Source organism: Trichomycterus rosablanca, chromosome 18, assembly GCF_030014385.1.
Source record: "Trichomycterus rosablanca isolate fTriRos1 chromosome 18, fTriRos1.hap1, whole genome shotgun sequence".
In the NCBI taxonomy this organism is placed as follows: Eukaryota; Metazoa; Chordata; class Actinopteri; order Siluriformes; family Trichomycteridae; genus Trichomycterus; species Trichomycterus rosablanca.
In genome coordinates, this window is record NC_086005.1 from 3,601,252 (window position 1) to 3,618,760 (window position 17,509).

The 17,509-nt window shown below is 40.8% G+C and overlaps 1 protein-coding gene across 2 annotated transcripts in view; it reads left to right on the forward strand.

Moving 5' to 3' along the window:
- dpysl2b (dihydropyrimidinase like 2b) overlaps positions 1 to 17,509 on the forward strand; it is a 39,138-nt gene that overhangs the window by 1,340 nt on the left and 20,289 nt on the right. Inside the window, exon 2 of one of the 2 annotated variants that reach the window (XM_063014306.1) lies at positions 513 to 724. In XM_063014306.1, coding sequence (XP_062870376.1) covers positions 539 to 724 — 186 coding nt within the window. In that variant the 5' untranslated portion in view covers positions 513 to 538. Of the gene's footprint in view, positions 1 to 512; positions 725 to 4,934; positions 5,130 to 17,509 lie in introns of those variants that run through there. The other variant, XM_063014307.1, reaches the window with a different exon arrangement.

Below are 17,509 nucleotides of genomic sequence, written 5' to 3' on the forward strand. Positions count from 1 at the left end.
GTTTTCAGTTTGAATCCTGACACTGTTGGGCCCTGGAACAAGGCCATTTGCCCTCTGGGCTCCAGTGGCCGACATGCAAAAGAAGTGCAGGTATATGTATATATGTACACGAATATCTATGTATATATGACAAATAAAGGTGTTTTATCTGCCCTAGATCCATTATCCATTATCCATATCTTATAATGATCAGATAATCAGTCAGAATAATGTACTGATTTGCAGCAACTATTCCATCTGTGTGAACTGGTGGATCCAAACCGGGCCAGAAAAATGTCCCAATTGCACTAATTAACCCTCTTTTAAAGTCACAGATCCTTTTTCCTGGACCTGCTCAGTTTTAATAGAATTGATGTACTAGTGCACAATAAGACGTATATATTTTAATTGCAGAGTTACAGAATTGATTTTTTCCACTCAAAATGTGTAATACACTATATGGACAAAGGTACTCGTACACACATTCTAATGTGTGATTAATTAAAGGATTATGATTGTTCTTTTAATTTCAGTTACTCTAAATTTTTCACCCTGAGCCATGTCTACTTTCGGAGACCACAGGGGTTCACCAACCCCCAGACTGTGTGGAGTCTTGTGTCCTCTGGAATCACTGTGGACCGATGAGAAGAAGATGGAGGGACAGAGGAACCCAGGCTCAGAGAACAGAAGGGTGGAGATTCGCAAGAGTGCAGGCAAGGAGCTGCTGCAGAACCTCAACGACGAGGTATCAGCAACAGCATTGTATTTATCAGACCGAAACGTCTGCGTATTCATCTGTTATGTGTGCGATCTAATCAGCTATTCAGGCCCAATCATCATCATTATCATACATTTGAATATCACTCCTGTTTGTATGTCTGCCTGTCTGTCTCTTTATCCATCTGTCTATCCTAACATCAATTTATTCATCCAGGTATTAATGGGGGCAGAGTGCTTATCTGCTATAAATGTTAATGAGTTTAAACATTGGTCTATCTATCTATCTATCTATCTATCTATCTATCTATCTATCTATCTATCTATCTATCTATCTATCTATCTATCTATCTATCTATCTATCTATCTATCTATCCATTCAACCATCTATCTATCTATCTATCTATCTATCTATCTATCTATCTATCTATCTATCTATCTATCTATCTATCTATCTATCCATTCAACCATCTATCTATCTATCTATCTATCTATCTATCTATCTATCTATCTATCTATCTATCTATCTATCTATCTATCTATCTATCTATCTATCCATTCAACCATCTATCTATATATTCATCCATCCATTTTTCTATTCATCTATTAAACCATCCATCTATATATCTATCCATCTATATATCCATCTATCCATCCACCCATTCAACCATCCATCTATATATTAATCTATCTACAGTATAAATCCATCCATCCATCCACCCACCCATTCAACCATCCATTGATATATCCATCCATATATTCATCCATTTATCTATTTATCCATTTATCTATTTATCCATTTATCTATTCAACCATCCATCTATATAATCTATCAATCTATATATCTATCCATCTATATATCCATCCGTCCATTCAACCATCCATCTGTCTATCCATCTATATATCAATCTATTTATAAATCAATCCATTCAACCATCTGTCTATATATCCACTCACCTATTCATTCATCAATCCATCTATCTATGTATCTGCCTGTTAGTAGTGCTTTTCAGCGTTGCCCTTTAACTAGAAAGATTTCTCCACAATATTTGCATGATATTATGCACTGTAGATGGTAAAAAATCTAAAACCCCTTCCCATCTTTACTTCAAATGGACTAGAACTTTCCTGGATGTTATTTTTCCCAAGCAAGATATCATCACCTGTTTTGGATGTTATATAAACATTTTATGATCTTACCCAGCCTTTTTTTGAAATGTGTCTCTATGTAGAAACATGACATGGCTCCTCTATTGCTCATGCTGATGATGTCTGCGTTTTATTTAGCTAATTTGCTTTGTCTCTGAGGACATGCTAAGAATACAGGAATCTTCCTGAATCTTGGATGCAGTAACCATAGTTACCTGTTTGCTCTAATCGCACTACTGACTGATGGTTGAGGAAGACGTGCAGAGGAATATCTGAGGAATCTGCTCCTACCTTCCTGTTGCATTCAAACACAGACCTGTTTAAAAAGCACACAGACCATGTAAATGTGCTGTGTCATCTACAACCATTTATCAATCCCAGTGATGGCAAGAACTGTGTATCAAGGGAAAACCAGATGATTTATGAGACACACTATACAGAGCTCATGTTACATGTTCCCGAACAGAAAGCTTCGTTCATTCTGTGTTGGTGTGATGGAGAAACTGCACTGCTTTTCCTCTGATTGCCTCAAATGAAAGGCCATGATCAATAGTGTGGTGTGGTTCTGCAGAACCGCAGAGTAACCAGCTGATCTAATGCACCACAGCGTCCTCAGTGACAGAGGAGTTGATTACATTAACCCTTACAGCACCACACAGGCAATTAAAATCATTTTTACAAGGTTAACTCCTCCTGAAAAGCTGTAACAATACATTAACATGAAGGAGCTAGTCAAAAGTAGAACCAGCCTCAACCTTCGGATTAGCTTTATTACTCTTCTGAATGCTGGTATAGAAGCCCTGAGTAGTGTGTGGTGGGACGTTGGAGCATTTTACTCTTTATTACACTTTTATTTCTCTGTTTTACAGAACTACTTTACTGTAGATCGGGCATGCTGTTTTTTTTTTTTACTAAAGCATGAACTGCTCATTCAGGTCTCATTTGTTGGGTTTAATCCAGGTATTGGCCTGGACAACTTCAAAACGTGAATTTCTGTTTGTTTTCCATCGTCAAGACTTTTGGAATTTGCATCATCGTTTTTGCTGCCCATCCTTCTGAGGTAACAGCTTTCGTTGTGGCTCACTTGACTTGGCTCACTACCAATAAAATTTAGTGACGTGGTTAATTAATTAAACCAGTTTTTATCAGGGTGATATAGGTGTTGGAAAACTGTAGAGCAGTCTGGAGTGATAATGATAGAAGTAAATCTGTTCAGTGGTGGAGCAGTTTATTAGCATAGTATAGTATAGTATAGTATAGTATAGTATAGTATAGTATAGTATAATGAAGTACAGTGTAGAATAGTGTAGTATAGTGTAGCATAGTATTGTATAATGTAGTATAATATAGTAAATTGTAGTATAGTGTAGCATAGTATAGTATAGTGTAGTATAGGGTACTGTAGTATAGTATTGTATGGTATAGTAAAATGTTGTATAGTATAGTAAATTGTAGTATAGTGTAGCATAGTATAGTATAGTAATATGTAGTATAGTATATTGTAGTATAGGGTACAGTAGTTTAGTATAGTATAGTAAAATGTAGTATAGTATAATGTACTGTAGTATAGTATAATACAGGGTAGTATAGTACAGTATATGGTACTGTAGTATAGTATAGTAAGGGGTACTGTAGTATAGTATAGCATAGTATAATACATTTTAGTATAGGGTACTGTAGTATAGTATAGTACAGTATAGTAATGTGTAGTATAGTATATTGTAGTATAGGGTACTGTAATATAGTATAATATGTAGTTAATTTCCCTAGGGGGATCAATAAAGTCTTATCTTATCCTATCTATAATATTGTATAGTATATTATAGTATAGTGTACTGTAGTATAGTATAGTACAGTATAAGTTACTGCAGTATAGTACAGTATAGTATAGAGTACTGTAGTGTAGTATAGTATAGTATATTATAGTGTAGAGTACTGTAGTATAATGCAGTATAATATAGTATAAGTTACTGCAGTATAGTACAGTATAGTATAGCAATATATAGTTTAGTAGTGTAGTATAGTGTACTGTAGTATAGTATAGTACAATATGGTATATTATAGTAGCATAGAGTTTAGTAGTGTAGTATAGTGTCCTGTAGTATAGTATAGTATAGTATAGTATAGCAGTATAGAGTTTAGTAGTGTAGTATAGTGTACTGTAGTATAGTATAGTATAGAAGTATAGAGTTTAGTAGTGTAGTATAGTGTACTGTAGTATAGTATGGTATGGTATAGTATAGTACAGTATGGTATAGTATAGCGGTATAGAGTTAAGTAGTGTAGTATAGTGTACTGTAGTACGGTTTGGTATAGTATAGTACAGTATGGTATAGTATAGTACAGTATAGTATAGTACAGTATGGTATAGTATAGCGGTATAGAGTTAAGTAGTGTAGTATAGTGTACTGTAGTACGGTTTGGTATAGTATAGTATAGTACAGTATGGTATAGTATAGTATAGTATAGTACAGTATGGTATAGTATAGCGGTATAGAGTTAAGTAGTGTAGTACAGTGTACTGTAGTACGGTATGGTATAGTATAGTACAGTATGGTATAGTATAGTACAGTATGGTATAGTATAGCGGTATAGAGTTAAGTAGTGTAGTATAGTGTACTGTAGTACGGTTTGGTATAGTATAGTACAGTATGGTATAGTATAGCGGTATAGAGTTAAGTAGTGTAGTATAGTGTACTGTAGTACGGTTTGGTATAGTATAGTATAGTACAGTATGGTATAGTATAGCGGTATATAGTTAAGTAGTGTAGTACAGTGTACTGTAGTATGGTATAGTATAGTACAGTATGGTATAGTATAGTACAGTATGGTATAGTATAGCGGTATAGAGTTTAGTAGTGTAGTATAGTGTTCTGTAGTATAGTATAGTCTAGTATAGTACAGTATAGTATAGTATAGTATAGTATAGTATAGTATAGTATAGTATAGAGTTCAGTATTGTAGTAGTAGTCTGAAGCAGCAGGGTAGAGGGGCGGTTTTTACCCAGCTGTCCACATAGAGTAGGGCGGGGACTTTGCGCATGCGCACTGCTTTCTTCCCTTCTGCCTTGGTGCATCAGTGGAGAAAAGCTCCAGCAGCAGAAGCGTTTATCGCCTCAGATCTCGGTTTTACTTCGCATTTACTCGCGTCTCCTGCTTTATTTTTTATTACAAAACCTTCCGAAGCTTTTTATCGTCTCTACCGGCTCCAGTTGTATCGGTTTATCTGAACGGAGGGTGAAGATGTCGGGATATCAGGGCAAGAAGAACATCCCTCGCATCACTGTGAGTTTATTACAGCGCTTTATTCTGTCAGGAGCTGATTTATGTTCTCTTCATGTTCTCTTCATGTTCTCTTCATTGCAGGAGGCTCGTAAAGGTAAAACTGGGATCTAAAGTTAAAGCATTCCACTATAGACTGGGCTTTCCCCCCTGTTGTATTAGGGATACACATTGTCTGGTGCTGTAATGCATGCTACAAGAAGGAGATCTGTTCTAAACCTTTCTAAAAGGGATTTGCATGATTTATTTATTATTTCTGCTTAAATTAGGAGCTGCCAGTTTCCAAAGCTCATGCAGATGCAAAACTGCACGTAAATACTGCAAATATAATCGAATCTAATAAGTTTATGATCTGATATTAACACCTTCAATACAAAATAACCCTAATGTGCGTGGTTAAACTAAACTGGATGATTAAACTAGTCCGACCCCGATCCCACTCCCGTTTCTGCCCTTTGTTTAAAGCTATGGATGATTCTCAGGGTTGCCAGATTACGCCATCCTATTTACAATCCGCACATTCTCGTCTGTTCACAAATGCAGTCTAAATAAACGATTCCAAATGTAAGATTGTAGATAATTATAAGTATAATTTAGGATGGCATTTATGTAGGAAACGTTGTACAAAATGTTGGTGTATGCACCCATCCATCCGCTCAAAATCTGGCAACCCGGCTGTATATCCAGCGGAGCTTTAATGTCGCATCCGCCCATCCGCAGCCACAGCACAGAACAGCATTATAGAACAAAAAAAACGAGAGAAGAACAGGAAACAGGTCTGATATACTGGGAAGAATTCCAAACGACCCATTACCGGACATGTGAAGCACTGGTTAGGGTGTTGGAATGTGTATTTATAAACTGCTTACATTATATTGTGTATTTGGAATTTAAATGCACACCTTTGGCCTAATGTGGAATAAACAGAGGTACAATAACAATACCATATCTCCTTTATATTCAGTCAAAATGTACATACAAGTATGTCACAAAAAGGTATAGGTATACAGTAGTGTAGTATAGTAAAATATAGTGTAAGGTAGTGTAGTGTAGTATAGGGTACAGTAGTATAGTAGAGTATGCGTATAGTAAATGTAGTGTAGTATAGTAAAGTGGTGCATAGTATAGTATAGTGTAGTATAGAATACAATCGTATAGTATAGTAAATTGTAGTATAGTATAGTGTAGCATAGTATAGTATATGGTACTGTAGTATAGTACAGTATAATATAGGGTACTGTAGTATAGTATAATATATAGTTAATTTCCCTAGGGGGATCAATAAAGTCTTATCCTGTCTGTAGTATAGTGTAGTATAGTATAGTATAGGGTTCTGTAATATTGTATAGTATAGTGTAGTGCAGTATAGTATAGTATAAGTTACTGCAGTATAGTACAGTATAGCAGTATAGAGTTTAGTAGTGTAGTATAGATAGATAGATAGATAGATAGATAGATACTTTATTAATCCCGAAGGAAATTAAGGTGTCAGTAGCAAGTTACATAAATCAAAGTCAAAAAGTAAGTAATAGTAAGTAATAGTACACACTACAGAGATTCACATTATACAAAACAGTATCTGTATAACCACAACAACACTCGGACAACACACAACAACAAGTATAGTATAGTGTACTGTAGTGTAGTATAGTATACTATAGTATAGTAAAGTGTAGTATAGTATAGTGTACTGTAATATAGTATAGTATATTATAGTATAGTATATTATAGTATAGTATAGTAGTATATAGTTTAGAAGTGTAGTATAGTGTACTGTAGTATAGTATAGTATAGCAGTATAGAGTTTAGTAGTGTGGTAGTAGAGTGGAGCAGCAGGGTAGACGGGCGGTTTCTGCCCAGCTGTCCACATAGAGTAGGGCGGGGACTGTCACAGAAAAGGTAGCTCGGTGGTTATACAGTGGTGGACTAGTATTTAGAAGGTTGCCAGTTCAAGCACCATCAAGTTGCCACTGTTGGGTCCTGAGCAAGGCCCTTAACCCTCAATTACTCTAAATGCATTTAATCATAATTGTAAGTCGCTTTGAATGCTGCAGATGTAAAAGTAAAAGGATTGGTCAGGTCAAAAACACAGCACAGCCAGATATTTATTGAAAGCATAAACACTTTCATTTCTGAGTTTATATTTTGTGTCTGTGGTAGTTGATCCCTGGACATGAGATTCCACTGATTAGACCACTGTTCCTTTTTTCTTGATGCTGCTTGTTCTTTTCCTTTTCTTTTTCTGTGGTCTTAGTAAGCGATGACTGACTTCACATCCATAACTTGACCAGCCTGGGATGACTTGAATCGAACAATAACACGATGGTTGGCTTGTTTCCCATAAATATTCATTCTGTTTTAGATTAATATGCTTGGGATCCATGTAGAAACAAGATGAGAGTCAAGACAGACCATTTGCTGTCTGATAAAGGAGGTTGGGGTGTACAGGGGCATGGCCGAAGCCCTGCGATGGATTGCTGGGTATCTCTGCCTTGCACCCAGTGTTTCCTGGTGGAACCTGGATTTGGCAGACAGCTGTATCCAAAGCGACTTACAATGTCACCATATAGAAGCATTTGCTCAAGGGCTCAACAGTGGTGACCTAGCAGACATGGGACTTAAACCAGTGCCCTTCCTATTACCAGTACAGTACCTTAACTGCGGAGCCTTAACCTAACCTTAACCTTACCACTATCATTAGATCTCCAACCTCAGCAGGCTGCAAAATCTACCTTCTGGCTTTTAAGGCCTCATTTCTGGTCCCTAATTATAGTCTAGCACTGGCTCGCCACAAATGTCCCTGCACAGTGCATAGTGATCTGAAGGTGGAGCAGAACCTGAATAAAAGCTGTTCAAAGTAGAATTTATGTCCTCAAACACATTTATTTAAACTTTAGCTCCATATCACCTCTAATTCCGGAGACTGTTGATTCTTCCTGTGTCTGTATTTAATCCTTTATTTCTGCCCTTAAATAATTTATGAAGATTTATGAGATTTTAATGGATGTCTATTTCTAGGCCTTAATTTAATCGATCCTAAAAAGTCATAATGATCCTCGATCTTTGCTGGTGCTGGTCCAACTTATTCTGTATCTTATTGTAGCTTATTCTGGTTTAACATCTTTTTCTTTCTACCAGTATTCATCCTTATAATGACATATTTAAATCCCCTTATATCTCCGTTTTGGAATGTTCCTCCCAATCTAGTCATATCCAATTACCCGGTTTGTATTTTCGCCTTTACTGCTTCAGTAACTGAGACACGCCCCCGGTGTTATGTGTGCAGTATCCGACCGCTTCTTTTCACCTGCACATTGTGGATTCACATGGATATCCGTAACACACATAGTCACACACTGATCCCCATTATCCCCAGTCTTATTGTGCAGGCGTCATCGATCAGCCAGCTAAGGTCGTAGTTGCAGCAGTTATGAAGAATCCTTACGCCCCTCCCTCCCTCAGACTAGCCAATCTCTGACCTGGCCTGCTGTTAGCAGAATTGATATTTGAACTTGCAAGCTTTAGATGTTTTTCAGATCTCTAATCTCTCTAACCAGGCGGCTTGGCTTTTAGTCCTTTATTTATCTAGGCATCCATCCTTGGGCTGTATTAAGTTTCAAATAGAACCAATATACTCAAAGTGTGTGTGGTTTATGTCCAGGTACTTCATTTTTCTTGCAGTTGTTCCCACTATTCAAAAACATGCAGTAGGTACATTGGCTGAATAGTATTTGAGTGTGTGGTGCTCTGAATTGCCCCTAGGTGTAAGTGAGTAAATAAATATGTGAGTAAATGAATAGGGGAATGATGCCCTGAAGTAAAATGTGTGTATTACCGCCCTGTGATAGTGTTTCAGGTCGCACCAGACTCACCTGAAATTTTTAAGAATTATGTTGTTTATGTTGTTTGGTTAAAAGTGAGTGAGAAAAAAAAAACTGTATAAACTTGTTGTGAATTGTATGGCCAAAGTATGTGGACACTTGACCTTTTGAAAACCAAAGGGTTAGGGGTCAGGGCTGTGTGCAGAACTTGCTTTGTGCACAGGGGGACAGTCATGCTTTAAAAGGAAAGCTATAATTGAAAGTAAATACAGCTTGTGCTTGTGTCTGGTATTATTATTTGTAAATAAGAAATGACTTTAATTATATCTGGCAACCCTGCTCATAATCGCTTTTGCATTGCAACACCAGGTTGCCAGATATAAATAAAAATAACTGTATTTTGGGAGGAAAACAGTGCAGGAATGAAGAGATAATGCCAAACTCTTCACAGACAGTGACTCTGTGGTGAGGTTTAATCACATCCCATGGTTCCTGGTGCTGTTTGGCACCCGTACGCCCTACAGTACCACCATACCATCATATATATTTCATTGTAAGTGAGAAAAGGATTCAAACTCAGAGCGTGCTGTGAACATAATACAGCTGGTGTTTATAAACAGTCCAGTGTTCCATGCAGAAGCATCTATCTCTGTGATTTTAAAGGATTTACTCCCCCATAAAAGTTCTGTTTGTAAGATTGTGATTGCATGAGGACTCATTCGGGGTTGTGTCTTGGCTCAGGAGGTGGTGGGCGCGTCTTTGTGTCTTCACAAAGAGAGCCAGTTCTTTGGTGGCCTTTGGAGGGGGGTTTGTGGAGGGAGGAGGGCTTTTGGGGCCCAGTTCTGTGCTGAATTGGGCCTGCATGCATTGACGTTCTTTTTGTTACTTAACTCTGAGCCAGCTGCTGTTACAGGCGGGTGTAATAGCTTGTGTTCGTAGCCAGATCATGACACGTATATGCTCGCTCTTTAAGAAATTCCATTCACAATTCTAAAGGGAGTTAAACATCATCTAGGGCTGCAACCTGATAATGTATTTTTTTTTAGACTTTGTATTTGATATATTGTCACGTCATTGCTGCAGATTTGTGAGCTGCGCATGTATCCAGTTATCCCGCATCTCCAGGATGATTTAATCCATTTATGGCATTAAGCAGATGCTTGCAGCTTCTACCTCGCAAGCAATTGTAGATGTAGATGGTGTAGAACCTTGCTCAGGGGTTCAACAATGGTAATAACAATGGTAGAGGTGAGGCTTGAACCAGGGACCTTCTGATGACTAGTCAGGCATTAGGCTTCGCCACAGCAAATCATTAGTCCACATGTTTGATTTGGCAGATGCCCCTCTTGACGCAACCCTCCTATTTATTCAGGCTTGGGACCAGTACTACGGGTGCACTGATATGTGTCCTCCAATGGTTTGTAGCCTAGTGGTTAAAGTACTGGACTAGTAATCAAAAGGTCACTGGTTCAAGCCCCACCACTGCCAGGTTGTCATTGTTGGGCCCTTGAGCAAGGCCCTTAATCCTCAATTGCTTAGACAGTATACTGTCACAGTACCGTAAGTCGCTTTGAATAAGAGCTGTTAATTGACGTAAATGTAACACCATGCATGTTCTGTATTTATGCCAGACAAGCTCACTAAGAAAAGAAAAAGCAATAATAAAATAATCATAGAAACACAAGCTAGCACACCAGAACTGGGATCTCTAATACATCGTATCGAATCTCAGCTCTGCCATCCGGCTGTGCAGAGCGGCCACATGAACAACGATTGGCCTGTTGTTCATATAGGGGTGGGGTGGTAGTAAGCCGGATAGGGACTCCTCTTAACTGATGCACTATGACCTCTGCTGGCTGGTTGATGGCGCCTGCACAGAGCCGGGGAAAGAGTGCAGATCAGGGTGTGTCTCTCCGTACACAAGGCTGATTCGCATATATGCACTTATCTAGTGTGGGTGACAAAATACATACGGCTGCTGCCCACGTGTCGGAGCGGGCGTGGGTAAGCTTCGTTCTCCTCAAATCAGAGCGGAGGTCGGCATTAGTGGAGGGGAAGCGTGACGCAATCGGGCAATTGGACGCGCTAAAAAGTCGGGAGAAAATGCATAAAGAAATAGAGAATATGTAGAGAGATTAAAGGAATGAAAAAAAAGAAATAAAGAATACCAAATGATAAGAAATATTGCCAACTATTAGTATTACCGTATTCTATTAATTATGTTGATCAGATTAGTATTCTGCATTAGTATTCTGTGTAATGTAGAACTCTAGAAGAATGCATACTAGAGAAGAAAACAGTAATCCACTAGCCGCTCATGCCACACCCCTGTCCGTTAGTCCCAGCTGCCTGCATGCTGACAGCGCCGGACTCCCGACACGACTAACACCGACCGTGTGAACGTGTTCAAGAGCAAACACAGACAGACAGGATGCATGTGTCAGCCCTGAAACAAAGCAGTCATCTGTTCTGCTCGTCTGTCAGCAGCCAGAATTGAGAAGTGTTGAACCATCATGGCCAGCACTTATAAAAACCAGACCTGAATGGACTAATGATTTACACCTTTATTAGAAAGAGAGACGCGGTGGGCAGCCTGAAAGAACTGGCCTGTTAAAAGAATTTATACCTCCTTTTGGGTCTGGAGGTTTCGCCACGGCTGCCAGATTAAAGGTGGGGCGGTAGAATTAATAAGCAGCAGGTTTTGTTAGTGTTGCGATGTTACACATGATGGTCAAAAGTTTGTGGACACCTGGCCATGAGCTTGTTGAACGTACCATTTAAATAACGTGGGTGTTAATATGGAGTTGCCAACTGCCCCACCCACCATGGGAGCATTTCTGACTTTACTGCTATCCTAAACCCCAATAACTAAGGCGCTACTAAATTGAACGGAATATGTGCTTCATTTCACAGACCACGGACTGGATTTTTAAAATAAATGATAGAATAAATGGAAGCTACAACACACAGCTATTTCCTCGGCTGCTCCCGTTAGGGGTCGCCGGCGGATCGTGATCCGCATTACTGATTTGGCACAGTTTTTACGCCGGATGCCCTTCCTGAGACGACCCTCCATATTTATCCGGGCTTGGGACCGACACTACAGTGCACTGGTTTATGCATCAAGTACCTATAGGACAATTCAGTGTCTCCAGTTAGCCTGGCTGCATGTTTTTGGACTGTGGGAGGAAACCCACACAGACACGCGGAGAACATGCAAACTGTGCACAGAAAGGACCCAGACCGCCCCACCTGGGGATCGAACCCAGGACCTTCTTGCTACCCACTTAGCCACCGTGCCGCCCGAAGCTGCACAGCTACCTTAATAGTTGAGTGTAAACCTGTGGGCAGGATGATGAACTTAAGGACAGGCTTTTGTTCATTATCTCGTCCCCTGTGCCACTGACATCTGATGACATGCACATATTATAAAAAAATTAGCACCCTGTAACACTGAGAAACAAACAGCTACAAACGTTCTGACCATAAGACGCCCATTGTTCACTGTAATCGAATTGAGCGGTCGTTTCAAAATAATCAGATGATTAGATTTGCTTGCGCTGTGTTTCCTCTCATTTTCTCTTCACTTACAAGAACATAAATGGGAGTGGAGGACGCTCAGGCCCCGTGGAAGGAGGGGGATGGGCGAGGGGTGTAATTTAGGGCAGGGCCGGGGTGGTCAGCTGTTCGCGCAGACAATCCATAATGTCTCATTAAAAATTAACAACATCCTTAATACACCACCTGCCCTCAGTGATCGGAGCGACTGTCTGAGGGAAATGAGTTTCTTAAGCTTCTTTATTACTTTCTATGTTAAACAACTGAATGCATTTCAGATTTCAGCCTCGATTTAGTCATTAATTATGGTAAAAAATAGCTTTTATTGGTGGCTAGTTAAAGAGGAACAAAAATGCAACGTCTAACCCTAAAACTGACTGTATAATTAAAGTCAACCGTCCATATAATTGCACCATTTCAACCGTTTTGACCTCAGAGATCCTTTAAACAGCTGCTTGGATTGGCCCACCATCGCTGAGATCTTTGTAACTCTTGTGTTTGTATCTCCATTGTGCTATCGACCAGCTGGGAGCCCACACAGTCATGATAGGCTTTAATTCATTGGGGGGTGGTTGAACGTTTCTCATTGCAATCTTTGTACACGATACTGCACTCTGTGAGATTACTTCTGCGGCGGGTGAAAAAAAGACATTTGGCAACCCTGTGTGGGGTCTATAAATGTATGCACGGGTGCTGACCACTGTAGCGGCCATTAATGTAGAAAGATTACTTGATGAACAAGTTAAGCAATATATCATTTGCATAAACGATTTCATTAGAAGGACGGCCATCGTGGCTCAGTGATTAGCGCTTTCGCCTCAACACAAGAAGGGCATGGGTTCGATTCCTGTCTGTGTGGAGTTTGCATGTTCTCCTCGTGTCTGTGTGGGTTTCCTCTGAAAGCTCCAGTTTCCTTCCACAAGGTCAGTTGGAGCTACAAAAGTGTGTGTGCTTACCCTGTGATCGTCTGGCGACCTGTTCGAGGTGTTTATTACTTTTCGCCCCATGACTCAGACCCACCGTGACCCTGACCAGGATAAAGCGGAAGTAAAACAGACATTTGTGATACCAGGATGTAGTCTGCATAGTTTCACAACCAGTCACTGACCGAACCTGGAAAGCTTAGCAGAAAATTTGGATAGAAGGTTGAAAACCATAGACCTGGCAACCCTGGGTTGTAATTTCAGCCATATTAAAAAGTCCAAAAATAGACAGGATGATAAAATCAAGTCCAGGCTTTTGTTTTTCAACTTTACGCAATCTTGTGCTGTCAGCGCATCACTAAAGCGCAGCTGCAGTCCAGCGCTGCAGCCGATGATGCACAAACAAGTTACTCAATTGGAACAATAAGACGATTTTAGTCACATGACACGTCAGAACGTGTGGACCATCAGAACCGAGCTATTATAAGAACATAACAGGCAGGTTATCAATAGTCTAGTACCTTAAACGCTAGGCTAACACTGCCAATACAGCTAGCTTGAGCACCTAGCACCATTATAAATCAAGCTCAGCTGGTTTTTACATGGTTTTTATAGTGGTTGCTATGGTTACATGTCTTCCCACAGCTTCTATTTTCTACGCGTTAGCTCATCTGTAATTACGATTTGCATAATTAACATATTAAGCTGTCGACATTTAAGTTAACCCTGGACATGACCCAGAAACACTGAGCATGAAGCAGGAATACACCCTGGACAGGAGTCCGAGACCATCCAATCCACCTTCCGCATGTTTTCTGAATGTAAGAAGAAACCCGGGTACCCCGGGGTACCTTGGGAAAACATGCCAAATTCCACGGTTGCAAATAGTGACTGGAGACTAGTTTTGAAACCAGCCACCCAGCCGCACCAGTGTGTCACATGATCTATTACTGTTACTCGTTTCCAGTCTTTCCCACTGGAATCCTTCATTTCCTGCCTGTCCTTTCAGTTGCTATGGCAACTAGTTTGTTGTCCCAGAGTGCAGTGCGGGCCTGGCTGTCGTCTCTTTCAACAGCCGCCTCTGTCTCGGCTCTCAATCTCTCGCACACACACACACACACACACACACACGCACAGATAGACACACACACACACACACAATGACATTGGAATGGCATGGCATTGATGTGTGGCATGGCATTGCACAAGCATTCTTGGACTGGCTAAATTGTGAGTGTGACAGGATGGTGGTGGTGTGGTAATGTAGTATTGTGCTGGTTTGGTGGTGGTGTATTGGTGTAGTGCTGTGCTGGTTTAGTGGAGTGGTGTTGTGCTGGTTATGGTATAGGGGTGTGGTGGTGTAATGCTCTGCTGGTTGTGGTGTGGTGGTGGTGTAATGTTGTGCTGATGTAGTTATATGGTGGTGTAGCGTTGTGCTGCATTTCTGGTGGTGTGGTGCTGTTGTAGTGCTATGCTGGTGTAGGTGTGATGTGTGATGGTGGTGTAGTGTTGTGTTGGTGCAGTGGTATTATTGTGCAATAATGTAGTGGTGAAGTGGTTATGTGTTGTGCAGGGGTAGCGGGGCTGTAGTGTAATGGTATGGTGGTCTAGTGGTGTGGTGCTGGTGTAGTGATGTAAAAGTGTGGTGTTGTTGTTATGTGGTGTGCTGGTGTAGTTGTGCAGGAGTGCAGTGTGCTGCTGTGGTGGTCTGGTGGCGCAGTGGTATAGTGTTGTAGTGCTATGCTGGTGTAGTGATGTAGGTGTGCTGTGTGATGGTGGTGTAGTGTTGTACTGCTTTTTTGGTGGTGTAGTGCTGTAGTGCTATGCTGGTGTAGTGGTGTAGGTGTGCTGTGTGATGGTGGTGTAGTGTTGTACTGCTTTTTTGGTGGTGTAGTGCTGTAGTGCTATGCTGGTGTAGTGGTGTAGGTGTGCTGTGTGATGGCGGTGTAGTGTTGTGTTGGTGCAGTGGTGTTATTGTGCAATAATGTAGTGGTGAAGTGGTTATGTGTTGTGCAGGGGTAGCGGGGCTGTAGTGTAATGGTATGGTGGTCTAGTGGTGTGGTGCTGGTGTAGTTATGTAAAAGTGTGGTGTTGTTGTTATGTGGTGTGCTGGTGTAGTTGTGCAGGAGTGCAGTGTGCTGCTGTGGTGGTCTGGTGGTGCAGTGGTATAGCGTTGTGCTGCTGGTTTGGTGGTGTGGTGTTGTTATGCTGTGCTGGAGTAGAGATGATGTAGTGTTGTGCTGGTGTAGTTGTGTGAGTGTGCAGTGTTGTGCTGGTGTGGTTGTGGTCATTGGTTTCTTTTACGAGGCTTGAAAGTCTGTTCTAACAATAAATTCCACTGTGTGTGTGTGTGTGTGTGTGTGTGTGTGTGTGTGTGTGTGTGTGTGTGTGTGTGTGTGTGTGTGTGTGTGTAGGATTGGACTAAACCTTGTAAATAAAGGCTGGATCGGGAGTTGTTTACACTGGATCTGTTACCTGTAAACAGTACAATAACAATTCCACAATCTTACATTTCGAGGTGATTTTCTTTTACCTGTGCAGTACAGACCCAGTGATCCCGGCAAATCCAGTGACCCACTGCAATCCTGACCAGGCTAAAGCGGTGGTAAAACATGCAAATGAAAACCTACAGTCCTACAAACCCAAACGTCTCTTACCTTTACAGTATATACTCTTAAATAAACAGAATCAGGCTCATGGACTTTGAGAGGGGATGAGAATTGCTGGATTCAGATTAGTGACCACACTGTCCAGTGTAAATTCGCTCCTGGATTCAGCGAGATACGTTAACCTTCAAAACAAAAAGTCGCCGACACATCGGACTGCTCCTGCTCCCCCTGCATTCCATTCAGAAGGAGGTTGTCTAGGTCAGCAACACCCTGCCTGTGGTCTTTAGGGCTGTTCCATTTGGAAAGAGGCCCAACAGACCTGATTTTAAGATTCAGCTTGGCCAAATACGATAGAAGCATTCCAGCCGTGCCTGTGTGATCAAGTGTTTCCAAACACTGAAGCGCATGGACTAAAGAACTGTCTGATTACACCATGTTAACTTTTTATTATATTATAAATCCAGAGAAAATCCATTCATGACATTACAGTGTGCATCACCTAGCCAAAAGACGAACGCATTTATTTCTCATATACACTGATCAGCCATAACATTAAAACCACCTCTACACTCTACTCTACACTCACTGTCCATTTTATCAGCTCCACTTACCATATAGAAGCACTTTGTAGTTCTACAATTACTGACTGTAGTCTATCTGTTTCTCTACATACCTTTTTAGCCTGCTTTCACCCTGTTCTTCAATGGTCAGGACCCCCACAGAGCAGGTATTATTTAGGTGGTGGATCATTCTTGCAGTGACACTGACATGGTGGTGGTGTGTTAGTGTGTGTTGTGCTGGTATGATTGGATCAGACACAGCAGCACTGCTGGAGTTTTTAAACACCATGTCCACTCACTGTCCTTTCTATTAGACACTCCTACCTGGTTGGTTCACCTTGTAGATGTAAAGTCAGAGACGATCGCTCATCTATTGCTTCTGTTTGAGTCACTCATACCACTGATCCACTCATACCAGCACAACACACACTAACACACCACCACCATGTCAGTGTCACTGCAGTGCTGAGAATGATCCACCACCTAAATAATACCTGCTCTGTGGGGGTCCTGTGGGGGTCCTGACCATTAAAGAACAGCATGAAGGGGGCTAACAAAGCATGCAGAGAAATAGATGGACTACAGTCAGTAATTGTAAAACTACAAAGTGCTTCTATATGGTAAGTGGAGCTGATAAAATGGACAGTGACTAGAAACAAGGAGGTGGTTTTAATGTTATGGATGATCGGTGTATACATATACAGGTGTACAGTACAACGACATTCTTTCTTCACATATCCCAGCTTGTTTGGAAGCCAGGGTCAGAGCACAGGGTCAGCGATTGTACGGCGCCCCTGGAGCAGACAGGGTTAAGGGCCTTGCTCAAGGGCCCAACATTGTCTGCATGGCAGAACTGGGATTCAAACTCTGTCTTTTAATTGATAGCCCAAAGCCCTACCCACAAGTCTGCCA